This window comes from Lissotriton vulgaris, chromosome 10 (genome assembly GCF_964263255.1).
Source record: "Lissotriton vulgaris chromosome 10, aLisVul1.2, whole genome shotgun sequence".
Taxonomy (NCBI): domain Eukaryota; kingdom Metazoa; phylum Chordata; class Amphibia; order Caudata; family Salamandridae; genus Lissotriton; species Lissotriton vulgaris.
Genome location: NC_141698.1, coordinates 155,741,561 through 155,762,024, shown reverse-complemented (window position 1 = coordinate 155,762,024; position 20,464 = coordinate 155,741,561). Strand labels below are relative to the sequence as shown.

The window sequence follows — 20,464 nt, the reverse complement described above, 5'->3', positions numbered from 1 at the left end:
CATTCCATCCATCACCTTGTTTTTTGATACCCTAATTGTGACAGGTATGCCCAGAAGTGGGTCCCATGAGCTCTGTGACACTGGAACCAAGCTATACTTAGCTGCTGAGCCCTAACTAGGGTAAAGCTGGTCCTGGGTTGAGCTTGTTCTGCTTCAGGGAGGACTAGGCCTGCCAGTTTGGTTTGGACTGTTACCATTTGACCCGGCTCAAGACTGATTTGGACATGGCTGGGTCAAAACTGAGGTGGCATGGTGTGCAAAATAACAATACCAGTGGCTGGGATTAATTCAAGCATTCCACCTATCACTTTTTTTTTGGTTACCTCAGAATTTGTCACCCATTCGTCCCAATAGTATGGCACGGACCGCAGGCCTTAGTGCGCAAAAGGGAATTGGGCCCTAGAGCTGATTGGATAGTAACACAAAGCAAAAATCATTACAGTTGGTCCTGTAGAGAGCCACCAGGCCGCTCTACCGTACCGTACACCTACCATATCACTCCCTGGGCGGGGGAGTGGCCCCAGGAGATAAAGGGCGTAAGGTCGCTCGGGCCTTCGCAGGCACAATAAGACAGGTTGCATGTCTCTTTTGTGCAGTACTGCGCTGTCAAGGGCTAGCCCTCATGCAGCAGCCTACCTAGCCCGTTACAGGTCCTTTGGGCCACTGGGCCCAGGTGCCGCACCTGCTGCATCTATGCTAGCTAGGGCGGATTCATCTACCTTTTGGATCTTTGGCTTTTCGATCTGCATTGTTTTATCAGTTAGCATATATAAACTCCTATGATGTCACTGATGCCAAAGTTGGCTTGATATCACTTCCTCTAATACCATAACATTTGCTAAATGCTTCTCACGCCTACGAATTTTCAAAACTGAAGAGTTCTGTTAAAAAACATGTCTTAGTAATTAAAATGTTACTTTGTGCATATACCTCCAAGCATTTGCATTTGGCTTTGCCAGCGTGTCCTACAGCGGCTTTGACAGGGTTTCAGGTGACATAACAAGACACCGGCGGCTACTCCTATTATAAAACGCAAGTGAAAGCTACCTCACGCGTTTTGTCGCTCCGATTACTAAAACTGTATAGACATGCGAGGGTTTTCCCTCTTTACCTTGTTGGATTGAGCAGTATCTAACACGGCAGGTCCAGGTCCTAGGGGGGTGCACAACGTGCGCTTGCGAGCTAGATGGTTTTGTTGCGAGTTCTTTTAGGAAAAGTTTATTTATTAAGGCAGCCGCTCGCACTTTTTTTAACGTGGTAACTTTTTCTCCCTTCGTTTGACAAGTGCGGGGTTAATAAAGTGCTTAAAATACCAGCTGCGAATCGTCATTTAACAAAATATAATCCACGCCTTCCAGAATATGTATATAGCTTTCCTTTTCGCTCAGTGCTGTTACGTCATCATCCTGCGTCGCAGTTGCTCATGGCAACCGTTTCCAACGCAACGCCTGGGCTCTACGACGCTGGATGCTGTAAGTAGACCTTACTCATTCCTCTGCGCTTTTCTGTGTGGCCGCGGGTATGACCGAGCTCTTTTTGTAGGGTCTCTGAACCCATGAGTTTAAAGCATTTGTTTATCGTGATAAGTTCATGTGCTAATAATAACACGCTGCATGCAACGGAATCTAGACCGCAGGCATGCATAGGTGCTCTGAGGCCAGGCGTGTGCTTGAGTCTGAAGTCAAAGGTTCAGGTGCCCACATAGTATTTACACACGTACTCCCAAGTTCTGAATGTACGTCTGCAGGACTTTCAATTCTGGTACTTTTGTTTCAGCTAACTTTAATAAGGACTCGGTAACTCATCCTAGCATGGCAAGTGTTGTTTACTAAAGACGTATGTGATATACATGACAAGGGCATTTGTCAGCAGTGTGAGGAGCACGTGTGAGGCAAGCACGGGAGTCAGTTAGACTTTATTCGGCCTTTGCAAAAAACCATAACAGTCAAGTTAAATTAAACAATAAAAATACATCATTTAAAATCTGTTATCAATACACTTACCACATAACAGTCAGTTGTGCTCTCTAATAGAGGTGGGCGAGCCAACAAAGTAACAGGGAAGACTGAGCCAGAGGCGAGCCACCTTGACATGGCTCTAGGAGCCCGTGCACGAGCCGAGCCTTGAAAATATTTGGCATGTAAATCATGCAACACATTTCATACTACAATATTAATACCCACAAACATCAATTCGAGGGTGGATATTGTTTCGTTTTTCTACACTCTCCACTTTGTAATTTCATACTATTGTAATATGTTGATCATATTTACACAAGCCTCTTGTTACTATTAGTAATGTTTTTGATTCAATCCTGTATCTGTTTATACTGGATAACCATAATAAACAGCCAATGGCATGTTAATTGGTACTTATTCTACGTAAATGTTCAAAATAATAAAACATTAAAAAAAGTTATAATATAAAAGATATCCTTAGAATCAAAAGCGTAATTCTTTAGTTTGCTAAAGTGTTTCGCCTTAATTAATCAGATTGTTTGGGAAGTATTTATTAAAAGTGAGCATGTTTTAACATGACCTGATAAATATTCCTGCCCTTGCCCTGATGACAATGCTATTAGTGAACTGAGAGGCACTTCAACTGTCATATACACCCTATACGTCGCATAGATTCTTATTATATTGATGGAGTACATTGCTGTCTATTCACATGCAAGGGACGTTTTTGTACAACCTCTTCCATTACCCACGTATTGGAAGGTGCCCTCATATGTGATCACAAACAAAAAGGATGTTTGATGAAATAAAGAATTTGCCTAGGATCACACAGTTTGGTCAAACAAGGAGGCCAGGGTTGATCCCAGATATTTCAGTTTCACACTCTGCAATGAAGCCACTAGATAGATATCTCTTTCTGATATGTAAAGTAAATGTGTTGTCTTTAATTTTTGGCGTATGAGATTAGAGTTGGGTGACAGAGCATTTTTATATAGCGCCAACCATGCTGAAGGACATAAGAGCGCTTCAGACACAGTCTGCATTACACATTGTTTTTCTGCACCGGGTGATTTGCTGGGATTCATAGGATATGAGCCCAGAACAGGATTCAAAACGAGTTTACCATGTTGCATGGTTGTCAGCTGGAAAAACTAAACCACATCGCCTCCCATGAAAGCTCGGCTGGGTTTGGGCTCCAGGTTCTTAGAGGACCTCGAGCTGAGCCAGAGCCAGACATCTGGCTCGACCTTTCAGCGGCTTGTTGACCTCTACTAATAGACAACCCTCTGACATGTCTGTGCACGAAAGTTGAAAAAGGAAGGAAGCCTTAGGGATTCTGACCAGGTTAAGAAGCATGTGCTCTAAAGGATGAGCACAGAACAAATGGTGATGGGCCTCTGCTTTAACAGGTCCATATTTGAAGGATAAAGCCCGCTCTATAGTCATACCTAGTCCACACTTTTAAAGTCATTCCAAGGGCTCTGGAGCTTTGTTAACATGCAGGGTACTATTTAAATGCCAAGTTTGTTCATTCATTCATTCTCTAGTTCTTTCTAAGAAAATGTATTAGACCTTCAATGGAAAAGCTTGGCACTTCTCATCAGGACTGTGTTACTAATATTAAGGCTCAACATTAGGAGAGAGAGGGAAAAATACGGGACACTTTCAGTCACCCGGGTAAATCTTTATCAAACAACAAAAGAGTGTCATCCGTAGTAAGTGTGTAAGCACAAATACGAAGGATAAGTGAACCTTAGTAAATCACATTGGAATTTACAAGAAAGCCCTCACTCACCACCCTGGGTGGTGACATGCTTCATCATCGGGCCCACCAGGAGAAGCCGAATGCCTCCCTGGTGTGCTACAACGCCAGGATACTGCGGAGCTGTTTTTTTTCATGACAGTGGTGTGAAAAAATGTGAGTTTAACCCCTTCGCTGCGGCAACTATTCCGCCGCAGCGCTAAGGGGGTGGGGCGGCCACGTGGCGACTACATACTAGTGACGGAACCACTCCGTCACGGCTCGCGGGCGAGCTGTGCTTGTGACGGAACGGTTCCGTCACTAACCCGCCCGCCCATTAAAGCGTCAGCGCAGGCGCAAAATCAGCGCCGCGCAGGCGCGGCGAGCGGGCCGTGACGGAACCGTTCCGTCACAAGCACAGCTCACCCGTGGCTTGTGACGGAGCAGTTCCGTCACAAGCATGGGAGGGGTTAAAAATGTCAAGGTAGTGTACCACGCAAAAACTTTATTCAGTCGTCAACCTGACATGGTTAAAAGTATGTGTTGGGAAATTACCAAATAATGTTTTGGGTATTTCCACTTAAATTGGGGTCGACATGTTTCTGCCCGTTATGTGTGGTTTACTGGGCTTTCTTCAGGACCGTGAGGAGTGTACCCCGGCGGTGTGGGCGCTCTAAGGCCCACCCTTACCAGAGGGCGTGAAAGTTAAAATCCAGTGTATAAATTAATAGGTGCAAAAAACAAACCAACAAGTTGTGGGATTTACCTCAAATTGAGAGGAACCTGTATAGTTTGTTAGATAAAAGATCCACACCCCATAGGTCTCAGGAGGGGGTGGAGGCGACAATGGCACACCGCCCGCAACGCCTGGCACCCGCTCAGCACCTGGGATCTCCCTCAACCGGACGGTCCGCGCCCACACCGCCGGGGTAAACTCCTCACGGTCCTGAAGAAAGCCCAGTAAACCACACATAACGGGCAGAAACATGTTGACCCCACTTTAAGTGGAAATACCCAAAACATTATTTGGTAATTTCCCAACACATACTTTTAACCATGTCAGGTTGACCACTGAATAAAGTTTTTGCGTGGTACACTACCTTGACATTTTTAAACTCACATTTTTTCACACCACTGTCACGAAAATACCAGCTCCGCAGTATCCTGGCGTTGTAGCACACCAGGGAGGCATTCGGCTTCTCCTGGTGGGCCCGATGATGAAGCATGTCACCACCCAGGGTGGTGAGTGAGGGCTTTCTTGTAAATTCCAATGTGATTTACTAAGGTTCACTTATCCTTCGTATTTGTGCTTACACACTTACTACGGATGACACTCTTTTGTTGTTTATTAAAAAAAAAAAAGAAGAAAAAACTAGTATTACCGCTCCACTAGTACTCCAAAACTTACAGCCTGATTCATCATTCTCCCGTTTTGTGAGGCCCTAATAGCGATTCATAGCGAATCGCTATTAAGGACTCGCAAAACGGGATTCATGTAGAAATTGCATGAAGATATGCGATTCCTACATATTCCTTATTTGCGATTAGCAAATTGCTAATCGCAAATAAGGAATAACTCGCCATTCATTCCTCTGGGCCAAAAGGCCCAGAGGAATGAATGGGGAGTATTCCTTATTTGCGATTAGCAATTTGCTAATCGCAAATAAGATAGCGATTTGAAGGGTGCCAGGGGTGTCCAAAGGACACCCTGTAGCACCCCTCAAATGAAATTTTACACAGGTGTTGCACACACACATGTCCAAAGGACATGTGTGTGTGTAACATGCAACTCAGAAAAATGCATTTAAATGCATTTTTCTGAGTTTTCGCAATTTACCACGAGGTCTGACCTCGCGGTAAATTGTGGCTAGAAATTGCGAATTCGCAAAATTAAATTGGATGATGAATTGCATTTAAGGAATCTCAAATAGAGATTCCTTAAATGTAATTCCTCGCAAAATTGCGAGATCGCAATTAGCGATTTTCACATTTGGGATGCTGAATCCCAAATGCAAAAATCGCTCTCGCAAAGGGCCAGATTCTCAGAATCTGGCCCTTTGCGAGCGCTATTTTCTTTGATGAATCGGGCGGTATATCTACTACAGTACACTACCCTTCCTGTATAAAATACTATACCTAGACATGAGGGAAAGCTTTTCCCACTTTGTATGCATGCTGCAAGTTAGAAATGGAAAGAGAAATGAAAGCATTTCTCCTTCCTTGCACCTCGTTTAAAAGGGTGCAGTTTTCTCATGCAAAACCCAATCTACTGTGTTTAGTAAATTGGGTTTAGCGTGAGAAACCATGGGTGGTGGCATGGAAACGCCCATGCATCATCCGTGGCACGCCCCTATGGCGCACAGTAATGTGAAGCAGCGTTGTGCACTGCTTCACATTACTTTTACGTTATTTCCTGCACTAAACCAGTTTAGCGTTGGAAAGTTAGGCAAAAACATTTTTTGCTCCGTTTTGCGTCACTTTTGTGATGTAAACACAGCGCCAAATCTTAGTAAATTCCCCCCTCACTTTTAGTACTTTTCGGCAAGCTCTGGTGCTTCTTGGCAGAACTTGCTTATCTTTAATGAGACAGTACTGTAACTTCTAGATATAACTGATATTCTTGTAATGAGGCAGTAGAGGAACTTATCTCCAAGGCTACCATAGTTTTAATCAGAAGATGCTGGCACTTCTCAGCAGGAATGCAGCACTTTTACTTGGCCAGCACTGCAAATTCTCTGTAGTATTACCATACATTTAATGGGACAGTACTGTTGTTTCCCAGCTAGACTTGAACATCTAGAACAGCGCCTCCACACTTAAGCACTGTGCCACCCTGCGCACGCGAGGAGACTCCTCAAAACCACGTGGGTGACCGAATACTCCACAAGTCCTATTCCACCTACAAACTCTTCCACCCTCACATGTTTTTTTTCTTATATTTCTTTTATTGATTTTTTTCAAGCAATGAACAATACTGTTCAGTAACCCCCCGCCCCAATCCTCCACAACTCCCCACAAATCCAGAGAGAAAGGCGAGTCCTCACAGACATAGAGTCATTTGTCATGTTACCCATACCCCAGCACTGTGCAGTACTTTCTTACTAATATCCGCTATCTGTTGTTCCAATTTCGTAACTGTGTGCCCTAGGGATTTCCTTACCCCATAGGTCATGCCCATGCATTTACCCCACACTATCACTTTGAATGCCTCCCAGAGCACACCAGTCGATGTCACTGTGTTGATGGCACAGAGCTCCTGCCCCGCCTCCCTAATTTCTTCCCAGAACACCTGATCTAACAATGCCCTGGGTTCTATACGTCCCTATGGCACTGGTGCCACATAGGCCTGGCTTTGCAATTCCACCTCAATTCCACCCCAAGCTGCGCATGGTCCGATAAGGTTCGGTTCAAGTACTGGGTGATGCCGAATTGTGCAATTTGTACTGGTGGGTGAATACATAATCTATCCGAGAAAAGATCCGGCGTGAAGGAGAATAAAAAGTGTACCCCCTTGTTGTGCCATGCTGTGTCCTCCATAGTTCCAGGAGGTTGTGCGTGTCCATACCCTCCAGTAGTGCCTTAGAGGATCTTCAAGTAGTCTAGAAGTAGGCCTGTAACTGTCTAGGCATCTATTGAGCACATAATTGCTCTCGCCCAACTATATAATATCATAGTGAGCGTATGGTGTGAATAGTTGTGCCACTGCCTCAAATAAATCAGGTGTGTCTACTTTTTGAGCATACATGTTTAGAAGTACAGTGTGTTTACCACCTATATCCCCCACTACACCCACATATCTGCCATCTGCTGCCTTCAGCTCCGTGTGCACCTTAAGGGGAACACTAGCATTCATCCAAATCAATACTCCTACGTGATGAAGAGATAAAGCCGGAGTACCATAGCCTATCCCCATTTGGTTAGTACTTTCTCATGTTCCTGTGGTGGGCAGGTGTGTTTCCTGTAATATCACTATCCATGCCTGGTGTTTCCTCACATAGGACCAGAGTCTTTGCCTTTTGATAGAGTTGTGTATCCCCTTAACATTCCAGGATTTCAGTGTCACCCCTGATGTGTGTAGTGTGTTCATCACTTTCATGTTATGGCCTGACCGTGCCAACATGTCACTGCTGTGCTTATAGCCCAAGCCTCTCTCTCTCCAGTAGTTGTGAACAACTCCCCCTCCCCCCCCCATCGCAACTGAGTACCTGTGTTACCCCTCCCTCAGCCCACCAGTGTGGCCCACTCCAACTCGGCCTCCACAAATGACATACTTGTGTCATCCCATCCCCCCCACAAACAACAATCAAGCTTCCCTCTCCAAGCCTGTGTCCACCACGGTCCCTGGTAATAGGGGGCTCCAGTAGTTGTGCCCCTAGGTTTCACTCACACACCGGAGAGTGGAAGTGTACTTATATTCCTCCTAAGTCACAACCAACTTGCCTAACATTCTCAATCCACTGTGAAACACCTCCCCTCGGGCTTACACAAACTAGTATTGGTTAACCCCCCCCCCCCCCTCTGTGGTCATTAACCTGTGTCCATAGGTGCACAGCCCCCTTCAGATTACCAGTCAATGATTCTCGATGAACTGCATAGCGTCCTTAGCAGGATCAAACAAGTGTCTCTTCCCCTATAAATCAACTCATAGGCATACCGGCAGCAGAATTGCGTAGACCAGACGTCGGCCCCTCAATTTCCACTTCACCCCCATGAATGACCTCTTCCTCTTTTGGGTTGCTATACCGTAGTCTAGGTTGAAGGAGGTCCGGTTCCCTTGACCTCCACATTGTCCTGTTGAGGTGTTGTTGCTAATATGGCCATCTTATCTTTGTATTGCTGAATTTGGGCTATCGGCATGCGTGGTGGGGCTACTGGCTTGGACTTGCTGCCCAGGGTTCTATGGGCCCTGTCCACCAGCAATTACCCCTCGCCCCCCAACCCAGGCAACACTGTGGGCACCCCAGATTCTAGAAACTGTTCCACTGGGGTGGTCTCCATCCCCTCAGGCAAGCCAAGTATGTGCACAATGTTGCACCAAGACCGGTCTTCCAAATCAGCCAGTTTGGCCTCCTGAGCCTGCAGACACCTCTACCGACCAGCTAGCTGGCCAGTATGTGCCCCCAGTGTCTCATCTGCATCATCAGCTCTAGTTCCAAAGTCTGCCACATGCTCCCTCATCTTTTCCATATATTGGCGTATTGAGGCCACCATGGTGGCCACTCCATCTATTTTCTCTGTGATGGCCTTGTTGCCTTCCAGGATCAGAATTTGATATCCAGATTCGATGGGGGTGTGGGATCCCCCAGGTTAGGCTCTGTGCCATTCTAGGCAGTCACTCTTCGATAGGGTGGAGTGTCTCAGAGGCAGTGCCTGGGCCCCCTATAGGTTTTGTTGGTATCTACAGCCGGCAGTGGGCTGCTATTGGGTCTGGGGCCCCGGGGGGAATCGGGCTGGCCCCTAAGATGTATACCTCGAGCAGGTAGGGCACACCGCGTGCTGTACTGTGTGTGGGTGTTACAGCAGGGGGCACTACAGGAGGAACTACCCCAGTGATCAATCTGGCCCCAGAGGTTCATATGATGTTTCAGACTGCTATGTGCATCCAATGGGAGCAGGCCAATCCTGGGCAAAGGATTATATTGGAGTATCAGCCCCTTGGTTCCTCACAGAAGGACCCTCCATTTGGAGGACCCAGCAAGAGCCTCTCCGCCCGTTTAGAGGAGCTTAAAGAAAAAGGGCCATTAGGCCGCAAATCCTGTCAATAGTTAATAGTGTGTCCCCTCGCACTTCAGTTGGGGTCTGTGGCGCTGCCCTGCTTACCCTGCAGACCTCCCAACACCGTATGATGCCCCCTATTATCCTTCTATCACGTGTATGCTTGAGGCAGGGGGAGAATCCGTGTCGCCCCATCCTTGACTCCTCCTCGGCATTGCGGTATCCCCGACAGGCACCTCTCATGAGGCCCCACAGTAAAATGTGTGGCTGATCCTCTGTCTCTGCAGCTTCCCCTCCAGCTCTTCTGTGTCCCAGGCACCAATTTAGGCCATCACAACCATGCCATGTGCCGCCCCCGCAGGGCCACAGCACCCCTTTACTGTTGTCCCCTGAGTGGAGGGTCACTTCCTCGGGCTCCGATCAGCCCTTTATTGCTACAGGTGGGACCCAGGGGGCGTCCCAGTTTTGGCAGTTGTTGGAGCTGCAGAGATGCTAATCAATCAGGAGTTTGTAAAGCGTGGCTACTCACCCGTGAAGGTCTCAAGGCGCTGGGGGGGCTGCTAATCCCTCTGGGCGTGAAGGTTTAAGGCGATTCTCTTGTTGACTGGGAGCCAGTGGAGTTGTCAGGAGTGCTGTGTTATGTGGTTGTGGATGTTGACGACCAGTCTGGCTGTGGTGCTTTGTACGTTCTGCATTGGTATGCGGACAGAATATCGAGTTGGAAATGTCGATCTGCACAAATATCAAGTTGGAAATATCGGACACAGAAATATCGACAGCAAGAATATCGTGGTCAAGAATATCGTGTTTAAGATCAGAAATATAGTGTTTTTAAAATATCGAACTCATTATTATCATTTGCAAAAATGTAGTTAAAAATATTGTTTTTTTAGTTAGTGTTATGTATTTTAGTTTGTATTTTAAAGGTATGTGCTCTATTTTTTTTGTCTAAATATTGTATTAAAAAATATATATTTGTTAACAGTTTTGTAGTTATTAATTTTATTTTCATTACATTTTGCGTTTTAATTCATTAGTGTGTTGTGGGTTTATAGGGGAAAGGGTGGGAAATAATTTAATTAATAATAAATTAAATATTAATTTTTATTTATTAGACTTTATTCAATTTAGATTTTATAGTGTTAATTGTGGGAATTAACTTATTATTAATTAATAATTGCCTGCTCATTTTTATTAATTAATCAATTGGTAAATATGTTAATTGTGTCATTTTTTTTAGGAGCCGGTTGTAAGTTTATAGGGGAATAGGGTGGGAAGTAATTTAATTGTAATAACATTATTATGATCTTTTATTAAATAATATTTATGAATGTAATATTTTATATTTTTAATTGTGGGAATTAATGTATTATTAATTATGTATGAATTGGTTGTTAATTATTAATTAATTGGTAATTATGTTAATTATGTCATTTTTTTAGGAGCGGGTTGTGGGTTGATAGGGGGCTAGATTGGGAAGTAATTTAATTTTAACCCTTTTGGTGCGTCGGACGGCCCCGGCCATCCGACGTCACGGTGGGCATGTGCGGAGGACGGCTGGGGGCCGTCCGAACCATGCCCACCCTTTATTTCACCCACACCGGAGCGAAATTTGCGCCACTGTAAACGGGTTAATACATTTATTAATATTTCTTAGATAATATTTATTTTATTTGATTTTATAGTGTTAATTGTGGGAATTAATTTATTATTAATTATTTATAATTTGCTTGTTAATTGTTATTAATTAATCAATTGTTAATTCATTATGTTAATCGTGTCATTTTTTTAGAAATTGGTAGTGGGGTTTATAGGGGAATAGGGTGGTAGGTAATGTATTTATAATTAATTAATTATTTGTTAATTAATGCTAAATAATTAATTAGAATTTAAATATGGCAATTGTGAAATTAATTTGATGTGTGAGTTGTGGGGTTTATAGTGGTAAATGGTGGGAAGTAATTTTTTTTAAATTAATGATTTGTGGTTAATTCATATACATTTATTAATGTAAAATTAGTTATGGAAATTGTGTAATTATTAGGTGTGTGTTGTGGTGTTTAGTGGGGTAGAGGGTGGACAGTAATTTAGTTTAAATAATTAATAATTACTTGATCATTAATATTGATTTACTACTTGATAAATATTATTGGCAATTCTTTATTTTTATTTTGTTTGTGGATTTTGGTTCTATAGAGGTAACGTTTGGTTAGTACATACATTTTAATCTTTTTAATGTCTTTTTTCAATTAATAATATTTGTTTAATTGATAATTAATTGTGTTAATCATGGAGGTACACTTTTCTTTTTAATTTAGATGTGTGTTGTAAATTGTGTGGTGTTATAGGGTCGGACAAATATTAAATGTATGTAATAATTAATGTTTTTGATTATAAATAATTTCTGTTGCAAAATAGTTATTTGTTTGTAAATTAATTTACAAATTATAAAAATGTATCTTTGTATGTAATGTTTAGGATTTTTAAACATTATAATATGTCTATCTTTTGTAATTTTTTATGTTTATTTTTGTTTTTTATTATCTTTTGTATTGTAGTTGATATTTTGTTTGTTTTTAAATTTGAATTGTCTGCAGTGGGAATAGTAATTTGTACCCCTCCGCTATCCAACACTTTCCGTACTGCTGCATTTATAGGAGCGGGAATAGTAATTTAAACCCCTCCGCTATCCAACACATTCCCTACTGTTGCACTTGCTGGAGTGGGAATAGTAATTTTATCCCCTCCGCTATCCAACACTTTCCCTACTGTTGCACTAGCTGGAGTGGGAATAGTAATTTTTACTCCTCCGCTATCCAACATATTCCCTACTGTTGCACTTGTTGGAGTGAGAATAGTAATTTTTACCCCTCCGCTATCCAAAACATTCCCTACTGTTGCACTCGTTGGAGTGGGAATAGTAATGTTTACTCCTCCGCTATCCAACACTTTGCCTACTGTTGCACTCGCTGAAGTGGGAATAGTAATTTTTTTCCCCTTTGCTATCCAACAATTTCCCTACAGTTGCACTCACTGGAGTGGGAATAGTAAATTATTCCCCTCCGCTATCCAACACTTTCCCGTACTATTGCATTCACTGGAGTGGGAATAGTAATTTTTACCTATCCGCTATCCAACACAATCCCTACTGTTGCACTCGCTGGAGTTGGAATAGTACATTTTAACCCTTTGCTATCCAACACTTTCCCTACTGTTGCATTCGGTGGAGTGGGAATAGTAATTTTTACCTCTCTGCTATCCAACACTTTCCCTACTGTTGCACTCGCTGGAGTGGGAATAGTAATTTTTACCCCTTCACTCTCCAACACTTTCTCTACTGTTGCACTCAATGTAGTGCAAAATGTAGGTTTAAAAAATATTAAATATTTTAATATATAATATAATTTTATTTTTTTATTAATTTTTATGTTACTGGTGTATGTATTTATATATTTATTTATAATTGTTTAGATATTTATGACATTTTAAAATTTATGACCATTATTATTCAATAATTGTTTTTAAGTAAATATATATTACATTTTACATATGTATGTTTACATTTAAAAAAAATTAAATGTATTACTTATAATTGTTAAAATGTACAAGTAAATCTAAATACATTTTTTAAAAGTTGAATATATTATTTAATTTATTTTACTTTTTTATACATATAAAAAATGATATTTTGTACATCAATATTTTTTTACAATATTTTTTTTCTCAATATTTTTGTACTTACCATTATAAATATAAGAGGTTGATATTTTTGACAACAATATTTATGTCCCGATATTAGTGTAAGTCGATATCGTGGTGTCGATATTCTTTCAGTGATTTCTTCAGAAGTTTCCTGAGCTGTTTGTGGGTGACGTTGGCGTAGAGTGCGTTGCTGTTGTCAAGTCTACTGGTGATCAGTGCGTGGGTGATCGTCCTTCTGGATTCTGTGGGGATCGATCTGAAAGTCTTTCAAAGCAGGCAGAGTGTGTCGAAGCAGGATGAGGGAACAGCATTGATCTGGTGGTTCATTGTGAGCGAGGACTCCAGTATGATGCCCGGGTTACGTGCGTGGTCCATGGGGGTGGGAGGGGTTCCCAGTGTGGCGGGCCACCAGGAGTCATCCCAGGCTGAGCAGGTGGGTTCCAGGATGAGTACTTTGGTCTTATCTGAGTTGAGCTTGAGGTGCATCCTCTCAGGGGGCCATCTTGGCCCCTACCCCTTCCAACCTCAGATGCTTGCAGCAAATACAAAAACCTGTGCTCCAACAGCACCCAATCACATCTGAATCAAATACATAAATGAATGAAGGTTCCCTAAGGTACCAATGGCTAATCATTTGGTAGTTTACCAAGGTCCAGGCTTAATCTTTAAGGAGGTGATTGGGATTCCAGACTCAACATAAAACAATTCACATCATCACAAGAACTAAGAATGAGTGTACTCTCTACTCAAACAAATGCGGCAAAAATAACAAAATGTTTCATTAATTTATTAACCTCTAGAAAAAGCTTCAATAGTACCCTCACCAGAATAAAAGAGGATCACAATCTTAGGGTATTAATTCACAATTTCCGTTGAGGACTATAACAGTAGAAAAATGTCTCACAATAGATGTTCTAATTTAAGGTATTTAGCAGGTAAAGACTCCAGGGGGACCAGCTAGCTAAAATCAGAGGTGGACGAGTGTGGCAAGCTGGCTTAGAACTCTTGTGCTGGACAAAAGTTATTTCAAGTGGGAGGTGGGCGCAGGGGATGCCTGAAGAAATATCAGTACACTGGATGGGCCAAGCAGGCTCTATCTTTGTCTTTGACCTTGTACAGCGCACCATTGTGTTTTGGGTACGTTTGTACTATAAACAAATTCCACGTATACGTGCCAACAAGCATATACATGCACATATAAAAGCATAAAGGTGCATTATGGTATACTGTCTCAATCAGCAGACTTTTGGCCAGGTCACAAAGTTGAAGTTGCTCATGTCCTTTTAGATGATCCATAGGCGATAGTAAATGTTGCCCAGTGCCATGGTTTTACTCGATTCATCCGGGGTATTTGATACTATCGACCTTCACAGTCCACTTGAGAGATCTTGAAAAATTGCTTTTCTGGAAGGTGCTTCAAAAGAGATTACCTTTATTTTTAACTGTCGGAACCCAATAGATCGGATCATTTTTCAAAACTCATTTTCCATTGTGTGGGATACAACAGAGAGTACAGGGTTGTCATCTCTTGTAATTGATCTACATCAGATTACAGATATAAGATCTCATTGGTCTAGATCATTCAGTAATTGGATGATGAGAAGATAGCATTGTTCTTAAATGAGGAGGATACCCTTGTAGATCCCCTCACTGTCATCTTATTTACAGTAGACCATGGATTAGTTCATTCTGAATTCTTTAATAATGAGTTTGTTGAAGGCCTCGTCTTTGGTTGAACATCTGTAACGTTTCTCTAACGAGGGGCTGACCTTCCCCAGTAAACGCAGACAAAGATCTGGGGTTGATCATGACTTATTCATCGGAATCCAAATTCAAAGGGGTAAGTTCAGGTGTTTTCCATCTAAATCTAGGTGCTTCATATCATCCCTGTAGTTTTTGTTGTGTAATGTGGTGGGTAATATTATTTCTCTTTACAAACCACCATTGTTGTAACCCTCAATATCGTTTGTCTACATTGTAACCATACAGCCACAGCTGGAAAACAGGAACTTGAAAGCTGGAACCATGTTCTGAAAATTCCAGTTTCATGTTGTACCCATGATTAAAAAAACTATCCTGTGAAAATGTATTTCGTTCTGCTGAATACAATAATATAAGGACTTCTCGTGCCAGAACTTGTTCCACCCCGCAAAGGCCTACAAGCCGGTCACTTTGAGTAGTAGCTTTCGCTGTTGCTCTCCCACTTTCTCAAAGTTGTGGTTCGATTCTCTTTTGGGCTGCTCTGAGGGCACTCTTGTAGCACATGCACCACAGAAAAAGACAATTTAAATTGAGAGCAGTGGAAAGAAACAAAGGAACCTGATGGCAGCCAGGACGATGAGTGTCTGTAGATGAGCAGTGGCTGCAGAAGAGAAAAGATGACACCAAGAGCTCTGATATCAGAATGAGATCTGGCTGTGAAGTGAGAGATGGTAGGGATGCTAGATATACAGTAAGAGACAGAGCCATGACACAGTCGGAAAGGCTCAATGACCAATCAGGAAGTCTTTGTACTGTTTGTTCCAGCAGATAAAGCAATGCCCTGCTTGTCTTAGTTGTCTCTGCACTTCTCTGTTTCAGTAACTAGAGCCCTGCATGTCCTGCCTCATTAGCTGGAGGATGGCACGGTTTGTTCCAGTAGCTTGAGCCCTGTACTGCACATGGGGTCCTCAATGGCAGCATGTAAAGACATAAACTGCAAAATCATATTTTCCAAAAAAGCTCACCACCAAATTCTTCATCTTGCATTGGCACTGTCAGGCAAAAAATGTCAGCCTGCCCCTAATGCCACCATCATGCACTTCACCTAAGCTAAGGCTGAAGTTAGACTACTAAATGAACTCAGTCTTACATTTTGTGGGATCGTGAGTATGGTTGGATTTCAGTACAAAATAAAGATCAATATTGTTGTATGGACATATTTATGTAAGATCACAATTTTGGTAGCCTATTTTTGTGTTTCTGCAAATGATTTGCAGTCTCACCTGGAATCATACATATTTCACACCGGATACTTAGTGAAAAAGTGCATAACTCCGGCTACAGAGATGAAGTTACGGTTGCCACCTTTATAAAAAAAAAGCAAAAGAAAATAGGGGCCATTTGTTTACGTTTTGGTATTCTGGAAGGGAAAAGAGCTGGTAGATGAAAATTAATTTGTATAAAATTCTCAATCTGCTTTTAGAACATGGCAATTCTCCTTAGCCATTAAGAAATAATTTTGGTGGCTTTCAAATAATTGTAAATGATTTTTTCATGAGTCGGCTTTGGTAGATTTCTATTAAAAAAGGGGAAAAACGTAACTTCACTGCGTTTCCAATGTTTTACTGGAATGGACATAAAGGTACAGGCTCGGTCAGTAAAATAGAGTCAAGATGCCACCATAGAGATCACCATGCAGGATCTGTAGCTAGTTGTACTGTACTGTTTTTCTCAGTGCATTAGCTCATTAGACAGAGCACAGCACTGTTTGTCTCAGTAGCAAGAACTAGTGATGTGTGAGTTTTTTGGATCTGTAGTATGTCGAAGTGAACTTCAAATAATTCTGCAAAACTGGGAAAACATAGCCCACAAATCGAGAATTGACTGATCTGGCAGTTTTGGGGTATTTTTGTGTGTTTCTCATCAGCGAAATGAGGACGTGGGAGAACCAGGTAAATCACCAGAACTGCCACTTTCTTGGCTCATTTTTAGGTCTTGCCTACAGCGCACATGCACTGTTAGTGAAAGCTATTGTCCTGAAATAAACGTTGTAAATGGGGCTTAAAGCCCCCTGCTTACTTACGTTTACATATCATTGGTTGATTCCCCATCACTATTGTTTCCTTGCTTCCATTTGGTCCGCTGCTCCTCCTGGCATCTGGCTTCCTCCTGGGCTTCGACGTTTTCAGGTCTTCGTCCATGCTGTGGATCAGGGACAAAGTACAGCTTCTTGTGACCAGTGTCCTTTCACTGGCTAGCAGGTACCCTTTTTTGTGTACTGGCATGCATTTTGAGAGTGCATGCTCTGCAGTCCCTCTTCTTCATCCCTGTCCTCCTCCTGCTCCAAAAGTTACTTCCACCAACCATCCCGCCCAATATGTCTCCCCCCAATCAACCGTGTGCTATTTTATTTTACATGTTGTACAGTATCGCGGGCTACTGTGCCACATGACTTCAAGGTAAAAAAAAAGGGCAATGACGCGGCCAACGCTGGCCACGTCATAGTGCTTTTCTGTTTTTTGTTTTTCTTTAAGCCATGTAGCCCATCAGCTCAACTTCTTTGGAACATTTAACCTACTGGATTTGCCTATGCTTGTTTTTACAGTTCTTGTGGGTCTTCCTGGACCTCCCTTTACCAGGGAGAAGCGCAAACACTGTTCAAACCCATTTTTAAGGTTACGCTGTGGAAAGAATTTGGGTAGTTTTGGTAGTCCAATTTTGTTTCTCAGGTGAATTTTTAAGAATGGACAGATTATGCTTATTTTCCATTACATTAAATAGCTTCCGCACGAATCAGAAGGGGAGGGAAAGGGAAGTTATTGTCCATTTGGCTTCCATGTAATAGTATCACAATCAAGAGGGAGAATGGACCACTTGTACCTGTGTAACAAGGGTCAATTGGTTTGCGAATGTTCCTAAGAAAACCCTCATTCACATACACAAGTTGTGGGCGGTATATCTTGGTTCTCCGCCTGTCAGTAACGTCATCATTGGGTTTTTATCTTAGGTATGCTGACCTCCACCTGGAGGAAGACCAACTGGTATTGCAGTAATGTCCAGGAATTAAAAAGGTGGGTGCAGTGCTCGTGTAAAGGGAGCTAAAATGCGCTATGCCACCATTTAAGAGGATTCTTTAATTGTATGGTGGTGTGGAAAAGTGTCCTAGATTGGTAACTTGATCTACATTCGCACCTACACTATTTTTACTTTTTTACACCACCATACCATTAAAGAATCCTCCTAAATGGTGGCGTAGGGAAGTTTAACTTCTATTTGAAAATACTTTCATGTCAGTTGTGTGTAGATAATATCATGCAATAATATTTAAAAGTGTGTTATGCTTCTCTAAGACCCCTTGAAGCATCCTGTTCGAATAAATGAAAATTTTTAAATTCGGCCAACATTCCTCTTGTTGCCAGCCTTTGGGCCACGTAAACAAGCTTATATTAATATTAATAATTCAATCTTGAAAGGATAAATGGATCAATGTTTTTTTTCTCCAGATCATCAAGTCTTGTTGAAGGAAACCTAAATGCTTGGCTGCTTCAGCACACTGAAGAAGTGAGTAGCCATGGCAAGAGATAAGAAGAAAGCAGACTCAAAGAAATCACCAAAGCATGCGCATACGACTCCGACTTCGGAACCGACAGTTGACGAGGGCGATTTGAAGGGATCACCATTAGGGGTGACCTTAAGCTTTAAAATAGAAGAGTCGGCTGTTTCAGTATTACCAGAGGTTGTGGAAGAGCCACCAAAGCAGGAAGAAGAGCCTCCCATCCAAGTTCCGCCCACACCCGAATATTACGAAGAACCAATCCTCACCCAACTTATTGTTGAAAGGTAATACTCTGATATAAATATCACATATTGTGGGAATGTTTGTGTTTGTTTACCACTTACCCCTGGGTGTCTTATTGCAGATGTAAAATATCATGAGGAAAATACATATTGTCTTTGCTTTAGGAGTAGAACAACTTTTGATTATTAAAATAATACTTCTTTACAACTTTCCCCCCTACAGTGTCAGCCTGAGCACACATTGTAAACCAAAACCCTTACATAGGTTAAGTTCATGTTGTGTCAAATTATTTTGCTTCATGATCACAATACCTGGCAAACGCAGAAGGCATATCGTACTAAGTATAGTGCTGCAAGTTCACTGTGATTCGAAGTCCCTGTCAATCACAGAAGGCAAATACAACCACAAGCTCACTGAATTGTGAATTGCTGGACAAACCCTGAAGTCAGATATTCCCATCCTCAAAGCCTCCATCGGCTCATCCACATCCCTGGATTCCTGGAAAATACCACCATCATGCCCCTACTCAGGAAAGCATCTGCTGACCCAGGCATGCTTTCCAATTACAGGCCCATCTCCCTCCTGCCATACCGAGCAAAGATCTTGGAAAACCTACTGACACCTCAGCAACTACCAAAAAAGTTGTGTAACGCTTGCACTTGGACAGTGATGCCGAAGAAGAGGACTTCGTTACGTATGGGAAGCCTCTCGAGCCTCTGGAAGAAGAATCCTGTCCCTGATGAAGGCTATTCTTTAGCCGAAATGCATTGGACAATGAAACTTCGGATATAAGGCTGGAAGCCATTGATTGTTTTTTGCGAATTTATTTGAAGATGAGATAATGAAACAAAGATAAAGAATAAAATAACTTAGAATATGAAAACTTTGGATTTGTTTTTGAAAGATTGGCATTTCTAAACAGAAACTAACTCTACAACCCATTTAGTGGGACCTACCTGTGACTAGGGGACGTCACCCAACTTAGGCTCACGCTTTTTTTACCTCAGCAATTACCTCAGTAACCACCAGCTCCACAACGCCACGCAGTCGGGATTAAGACCCAACCACAATACAAAAACAGCTCTCAGTGCCCCTATAGATGTCATCCGCATGGTCTTTGACAGAGGGGACATGGCAGCCCTAATTCTTCTGCATGTCTCTGCAGCATTTGACATGGTCTTAGACCCCATCCTCATCAGGCGCCAGCACAATATTGGCATCCAGCTCTCCGTTGGATCTGCTCCTTCTTTAAAAATAGAATAGAAGCTGTCAGCTTGGCACCTTACTCCTTGGAAGCCCGCAATCATATCTGCGTAGTGTCTTAAGGCTTGTCGCTCAATTCCACCCACTTCAACGCATACAAGATCCCTCTGGCCAACATCATCAGCACACATCATATTAACAGCCTCTCCTATGCAGATGACACAAAACTTCTACTCTTCCTTTTGGTCACAACACCGATCACAAGAAATAAGTTCACCGCCTGCATGACTGAAGTCTCTAACTGGATGAAAGCTAACTGTCTCAAGCTCAACACTGACAAGACAGAAGTAATAATCTTCAGCAGGAACACCTCATCATGGGACACAACCTGATGACCGGCTGAACTCGTATCAGCACCCACAGCCAAAACCCATGCCAGGAGCCTTGGAATAATCATCAACAGCAAACCAGACAAGACTCCACAAGTCAGCGCTGTCACTGCTCCCTGAAAATGCTGAGGAAGATCTTCAAATGGCTCCCAAATAACACTATAAAACTGTCACTCATGCCATAGTCACCAGGAAGTTGGACTATGAGAACACCCTCTTCGACAGAATCACCAAGAAACCACCCAGAACTCCGCAC

The 20,464-nt window shown here is 42.4% G+C and overlaps 1 protein-coding gene across 2 annotated transcripts in view; it reads left to right on the top strand.

The window, feature by feature from the left end:
- Nucleotides 1–1,446: 1,446 nt before the first annotated feature.
- The window catches only part of LOC147684868 (radial spoke head 10 homolog B2-like), a 443,845-nt gene continuing 424,827 nt past the window's right edge, over nt 1,447–20,464 (top strand). For both annotated transcript variants that reach the window (XM_086940738.1, XM_086940739.1), the window contains exons 1-2: nt 1,447–1,472; nt 18,321–18,657. In XM_086940738.1, coding sequence (XP_086796864.1) covers nt 18,389–18,657 — 269 coding nt within the window. In that variant the 5' untranslated portion in view covers nt 1,447–1,472; nt 18,321–18,388. The remainder of the gene's footprint in view (nt 1,473–18,320; nt 18,658–20,464) is intronic.